We start from the raw sequence: 6,756 nt of genomic DNA on the forward strand, positions 1-6,756 counted from the left end.
TGGAGATCACTGGAGAACTGCTGAGTGCCAAAAGAATTGAGTCGTTCAAGGGTGTGCGAGAGGAAGAAGTATCTGCGATGATCCGTTCACTTTGGGAGGAGAGTGAGAGCGGAACAATGCGTGTGGATATTAGCAAGGCCCTCTCTACTCTCAACTCCAATATAATTTGGCGGATACTGGCGGGAAGGACATTTTCTGACGATGATTTGGGTGGCGATTTCAAAGGTTTCAAGGATTTGTTAGCAGACCTGATTCGGAGACTTTATTCCCTATTTGGATTGGCTTGATTCGCAAGGTATCAAGCGGAGCATGAAGAAAATCCATAAAACATTCAATGAGTTTGTGGAGAAAATAATAGACGACCACGTTGCTCATCGCATGGCCGCGACTTCCAGTCACCCGAAAGACGAAGAGCCTCACGTCAAAGATTTCGTGGATGTGCTGCTCGAGAAAGCTGAGGCCAACTCCAAAATCACAAGGGAGACTATCAAGGCTCTTGTGATGGTGTGTCTCTAGGCCCTGGGCCATTCTATTATCATTTTTTATCATCACTCGTTACAACTTAAATCAATCAATTTTTTGGATTAATTGTACGCAGGACATGTACGTAGCCGGGACGGACCCAACATCAATTACGTTAGAATGGGCAATGAGTGAGCTGCTGAGGCATCCACATGCCATGAAGAGATTGCAGCAAGAAATCGAAGATGTAGTGGGCAAACATCGCCAAGTGATTGAATCCGATGTAGTGAGGATGAAATACCTCCACTGCGTAGTGAAAGAGACGCTAAGATTATACCCAGCGGTTCCGCTAGCCATTCCTCATCAATCTGTAGAGGCTGTTACAGCAGGCGGATACTCTATCCCTAAGAAAGCAATGTTGATTGTGAATGTGTGGGCTATAGGAAGGGATGTCAATGTGTGGGGGGCAGATGCTTCCGAATTCAAGCCTGAGAGATTCATGAAGGACGAACATGTGAATTTAGCACATCAATCAGACTTCCGTATGATTCCGTTTGGGGCTGGAAGGAGAGGATAACCAGGGGCCCCCATGGCTATTCCCACCATTGAACTCGCAGTGGCTCAGCTGATGCACACTTTTAACTGGAGAGTTGAAGGTGATCCGTCGCGGCTTGATATGACGGAAGTTTGTGGGCTCTCCATTCCAAGGCAAGTTCCGCTGCGTGCTTATCCAAACTTGAGGGTAGGGTTTCCTCTATACTCCAGCGATGAAGCGTAGGAAGAGTAGGTACCGTGGGGCTTTATGTACAGTGGCTTCCCTATTTTCCCTAGTGGCTTTAATTTAGCTACCAATGCTTTCGCTACATGTTATTGTAGTTTAGTTTATGGTATTCTAATATTCTTAGCAATGCTTTCGCTACATGCTCTTGTAATTTAGTTTATGGTAATTACGTAACGTTGATTATTATGCTGATTTCGGTACCTTGCCTCATCATTGTTCAGTGGGATTCTTGACACAGAATTTAGATTGTTAATCATATAACCAGCAATAAGCAACTAAGCTGAAAAAATAAATTTAACAATCACATTAAAGTTTCTTTATATGAAACGGGTACCAATATTAATTAAGGTTCATAATCATCCTCTAGTTCTAAATTTTTATAAATAATTCAAAGAAAATAAAACAATGCAATTAATCGTGAAAGTATGCAACTAATTGTACATATTTCATGGGATTTTTTTGGGTTAAAATTATATATCTTTTTCACTTATTTCGTCGTAGACTATTTTAATTAATTTTTAAATTTTTATAAATAATTCAAAGAAATTAAAACAATGCAATTAATCGTGAAAGTATGCAACTAATTGTACATATTTCATGGGATTTTTTTGGGTTAAAATTATATATCTTTTTCACTTATTTCGTCGTAGACTATTTTAATTAATTTTTAAAGGGAATTTTGTTAAAAATATATATTTTTTTAATTTTTTGGAAAAAATATATATAGGAGTAATATTGTTGAATTGAGGCTTTTGTGATCCATAACAATTTTTTAAGAAGAGTTTTGGCGTAAATCACATGTAGAAAACCTTTATCAACGCGTTTCGAACCAACTAGTGTGGTTCATCATCAGGACAAGTTGAGGAGTCACATCATGGCTGCAAGTTAAATAGGGAGAGCAGACCTTCCAAACGCTAAGTGTGATCATTAACGGCTATATAAAATGACTAGATTATATAATAATAAAATAATGTTAGTTATAGTCAAAGTAACCAATTTCCTTCTTAATAAATAATTCAATAATTTATATATTATAATATATTATATAATTGAATCTTATTCTATTTCCTTTTATTTATAAATTTGGTTATTAAATTAATTTATTCAATTCTTTTTAATTTATTTAATCATTTAAATTAAATAAGGATAAGATATAATCAATCTTGGTCCAATAAAATGGTTACTTTATCATTTTATTTATAAATTTTATTTGGTTATTAAGCTAATTTATTGAATTCTTTTTAATGAATTTAATCATTTAAATCCAAGAGGGAAAGTATATAGTCAATCTAGATGTTTTTTTTTAATAATGATTTAATCTAACTAATAATCAAATCGAATTAATAAATTATTATTAAACATTAATTATTTTTTTTCATTTATTTATTTATATATATGCATTTATTAAGGTGAGGGTAAAAAACATAATATCAAAATTATAAGTAAAGCCATCTAATGGACCTAGGATGTTAGAACAAGTCCGGATTGATAATATTAAGATATTACTGATATGGTACTATTAAAACTATTAGAACAAGAGACAAAATTCTAAATACAAGAAGGTTTAATAAAATAAATTAACCAAAGGAGAAACCTAGGAGGATAGAAAAGTCAGGGCTCAACACAGAAGGATACAGGATAATATGGGGAAATATGGGAAACAATGGCTGGAAGATCAGTAGTCATTGGATCCCTACCCTTTCTTCCTAGTCATGCTTTCCCCTTCCCCCGCCTCCTCCTTGTTTGACCTTTTCTAGCTTTCTAGGTTTCCCTGTATTTCCCCGTATTCTCCTTTCGTTAATTTATTTTACTAATTGTCCTATTCTTGACCTTCTTTTATTTAGAATTTTGTCTCTTGTTCTAATATTTTTAATCGTACCATATCAATAATATCATAATTGAAAGAAGGCCAAACAATCTCAATAGAGATGACGGCTGGAAGATCAGTAGTTGCTGGATCCCTACCCTTTCTTCTTAGTCATGCCTTCTCCTCCCCCCGCCTCCTCCCTTGTTTGAACTTTTCTAGCTTAGTAGTTGCTGGATCGTGCCCTTTCTTCCTAGTCATGCCTTCCCCTTCCCCCCCTCCTCCCTTGTTTGACCTTTTCTAGCTTTCTAGGTTTCCCCGTATTTCTCCGTATTATCCCTTATCCTTCTCCGTTGAGCCATAACTTTTCTATCCTCCTAGGTTTCTCCTTTGGTTAATTTATTTTATTAATTGTCCTATTCTTGACCTTCATGTATTTAGAATTTTGTCTCTTGTTCTAATATTTTTAGTAGTACCATATCAATAATATCTTAATATTATCAATCTCGACTTGTTCTTACATCCCTAGGTCCATTAGATGGCTTTACTTATAATTTTGATATTATGTTTTTTACCTTCACCTTAATAAATGTATAAAAAAAAACACCACCTAGATTGACTATATCCTTTCCCTATTGGATTTAAATGATTAAATTCATTAAAAAGAATTCAATAAATTAACTTAATGACCAAATAAAATTTAATAATAAAATGATAAAGCAACCCCTTTACTAGACCAAGATTGATTATATCTTATCCCTATTTAATTTAAATGATTAAGTAAATTAAAAAGAATTGAATAAATTATTTTAATAATGAAATTTATAAATAAAAGGAAATAGAATAAGATTCAATTATATAATATATTATAATATATAAATTATTGAATTATTTATTAAGAAGGAAATTGGTTACTTTCACTATTATTAACATTATAATATTATTAATGTTAATATTTTATATTAGATAGTGCTTTGATAATTTTATTGTAGAGGAAATTGAAGGACAAACGTTCTGGTTAGGGGGATTGGCTCCAAGAATGAACCCTAGTTCTGCCGCCTTCATGCCCTCGGCCGCCGTCGGGTCTCTGATCGTTCCGGCTGCGAAGGGGTTCGAGAGATTTAGGCAAAGATTAAGGGTCTTTCTCTCCGCTGCAGGTCTGCAAGATGGCCACGCGATGAACACCGGCGCCGCAGACTCAAATGCGCTTGCAGACCTCTTGACCGAGAGCTCAGGGGAAGCATGGCCCCGTCCACCTGCTTCCACAATGCGATTATGCAGCCCTCTTCAGATTGACGGAGCAGCGGCCAAGGATGATCATGCAGATCCCTTAGCTACTTATCCTCTGACTGTGGCTTTCGGAAAGGAAGGGCTTGCACCGAATGGCTTTACGCCTCTTTTGCTCATGAGACAAATCCAGGAAACGAAAATCAATCGATGCATTTGCCTACCCTCTCCACAGATCTGCAGGGGAAAGAGGCTTTCAGAATCTTCTTCATCATTCCAGATACAAATCAAGCTCATTACAGGCAAAACTATGCTACAATGGGTAAGCCAGACGGATCTAGTGCAGAATCTCAAGCATGCACTGAACATCAAACTGGGGATCCCCTCTGCAGCTCAACGGCTTCTCCACGAAGGTAAACAACTTGAGGATCTCTATCCTATTTCTTTTTATGGCATTAAGAAAGATGCATCTATTATTTTAACCCTTCGTTTGAGAGGAGGAGCTGCGGGAGAGCCATCCTCAGCTAAGGCATTTTCATATAAAGATGCAGTCCATGCTAAGAAGCCTGAAAAGACAGCTCCACCAGTTCAGGCTTTACCCAAGCCTTTCTTGGTTGACAAAGTGGAGGAGGTTCCCTCTGTTGAGATCTCCTACTCTAACCTGGCAGACGACACCCAAAAATTCGCTGAAAGGGCCATCATATGCAGATTCAATGGGCTTTGGCCACGCTCAAAAGATCTTTTGGACTGGATCTATGACAACTGGACACACAGTTGCAAGATCTACTTCTGTGCAAAGGGATATTTTATAGTGTTGTTCGACAATCTCGAGCACTACGAAAAGGCCTTAGAGGAAGGCCCTTGGTTCATGGGATCGGCAGGCCTCTTCCTAACTCCATGGTTCCCAGACTTTGACCCAGCCTCTGCAGTTATCACAAAAGCCCCTGTATGGATCAGACTTCCTAATCTCCCAATATATCTGTGGAAAACAGAAGTATACAGGCAAATAGGCAACGCTTTGGGCTGCTTTCTAATGGGAGATTATCAGAGGGAACGGCAAGGTCTCTACACATACGCCAGAATTTGTGTAGAGCTAGATCTAAGCAAGGGTTTGCCAGAGCAAATCAATCTCAAGATCAATGACAATGTTTGGACCCAGTTTCTAGATTATGAAAACACTGCCTTCCGATGCCGCCATTGTCACCTAACAGGGCATCTACAGACCTCCTGCCCATCGCTGACAGCAAAATCGAAAAAGGGAATCTTCGCAAAAACCAAACCCAAGCGTTGGGCTCCCTGTACTCCGCAGCCAGCTCGAAGCTCCAGCCCCCCAAGTTCGGAGGAAGGGGAAAGCGATTCAGATCCGGACCAGGTGCCTCAGCCGATGGATCCGCCCATGGACACTATGGGGCACACCCATGACTCAGCTATAGCCCAGAAACGCGCCCATGAGACCTCCTCTGAATCAGAAAAGGAATTCCCGATGAAAGAGAATTCCAGTCTTCAAGTTGTCTTAGCTCATTCTCCCCATGAGGGCTGGACAAAAGTCAACAAAAAGAAAGGGAAAAAACAATGTGTTGTAGTTTCTGCCCCTATGGGGTAATTAGGCAGTCTGTGATTTCTAGTCATCTGATGTAGCTATGAGTTTGAATCTTTCCTCCGGGACCGAGGTTGATGGATCCATCATTTCCGGTCTGCCGGTTTTTTGCTTATCCTGATTGTACTATATTTTACTTAATAGAATTAGTCTTTATCGAGAAAAAAAAAATTATAATATTATTATATAATCTAGTCGCTAATGGTCACACCTAGCCATTTGGAAGATCTACTATCCCTATTTAACTTGCAGCCATGATGTGACTCCTCAACTTGTCCTGACGATGAACCACACTAGTTAGTTCAAAATGAGTCGACAAAGGTTTTGTACATGTGATTTACACCAAAACTCTTCTTAAGAAAGGAGTAATATCATTCATGCTTTTCAAACCACTAGTGTGGTTCATCTCCAAGACAAGATGATAAATCAGATCAATAGATGAAAAGAGCAACTAACTAGCTATTAGAAAAAACATCTAGTTTGACTAAGAATAATTTTTCATTTTTTTTTATTTATTATTGTTTTTATTTTTATTTTTATTTTTTAGGTTTCACCGAGATTAAAAAAAATTAAAATGCTATAATAAGAATATATATATATATATATATATATATATATATATATATATATATATATATATATGAATTTAAAATAACATCAAATTAAATATATTTATATTATAAAAATTAATATTACTATGGAGATACTCTTAGGGATTCGAATTTTAATAAATAAATGAACCAAGACACTAAGATGTATATAATAAAAATAAAAATAAAAACAATAATAAATAAATAAATAATTATCCTTAGTTAAACTAGCTTTTTTTTCTAACTGCTAGTTCATTACCTTCTTCATCTATTTATTTCATTGCATGAATCTGAT

The 6,756-nt window shown here is 36.7% G+C and overlaps 1 protein-coding gene across 1 annotated transcript; it reads left to right on the plus strand.

Annotated features, from left to right (window-relative positions):
* The first annotated feature begins 294 nt into the window (after positions 1–294).
* LOC149252238 (cytochrome P450 750A1-like) lies at positions 295–1,189 on the plus strand. Its single transcript, XM_089456634.1, has 2 exons — positions 295–504; positions 599–1,189. Exons 1-2 carry the CDS (start codon positions 310–312, stop codon positions 1,037–1,039), a joined length of 636 nt encoding a protein of 211 aa, XP_089312760.1. The 5' UTR covers positions 295–309; the 3' UTR covers positions 1,040–1,189.
* The last annotated feature ends 5,567 nt before the right edge of the window (positions 1,190–6,756 follow it).

The sequence above is a fragment of the Pinus tabuliformis genome, chromosome 7 (assembly GCF_031772625.1).
Source record: "Pinus tabuliformis cultivar Carrire ecotype Pingquan chromosome 7, CPIR1, whole genome shotgun sequence".
In the NCBI taxonomy this organism is placed as follows: domain Eukaryota; kingdom Viridiplantae; phylum Streptophyta; class Pinopsida; order Pinales; family Pinaceae; genus Pinus; species Pinus tabuliformis.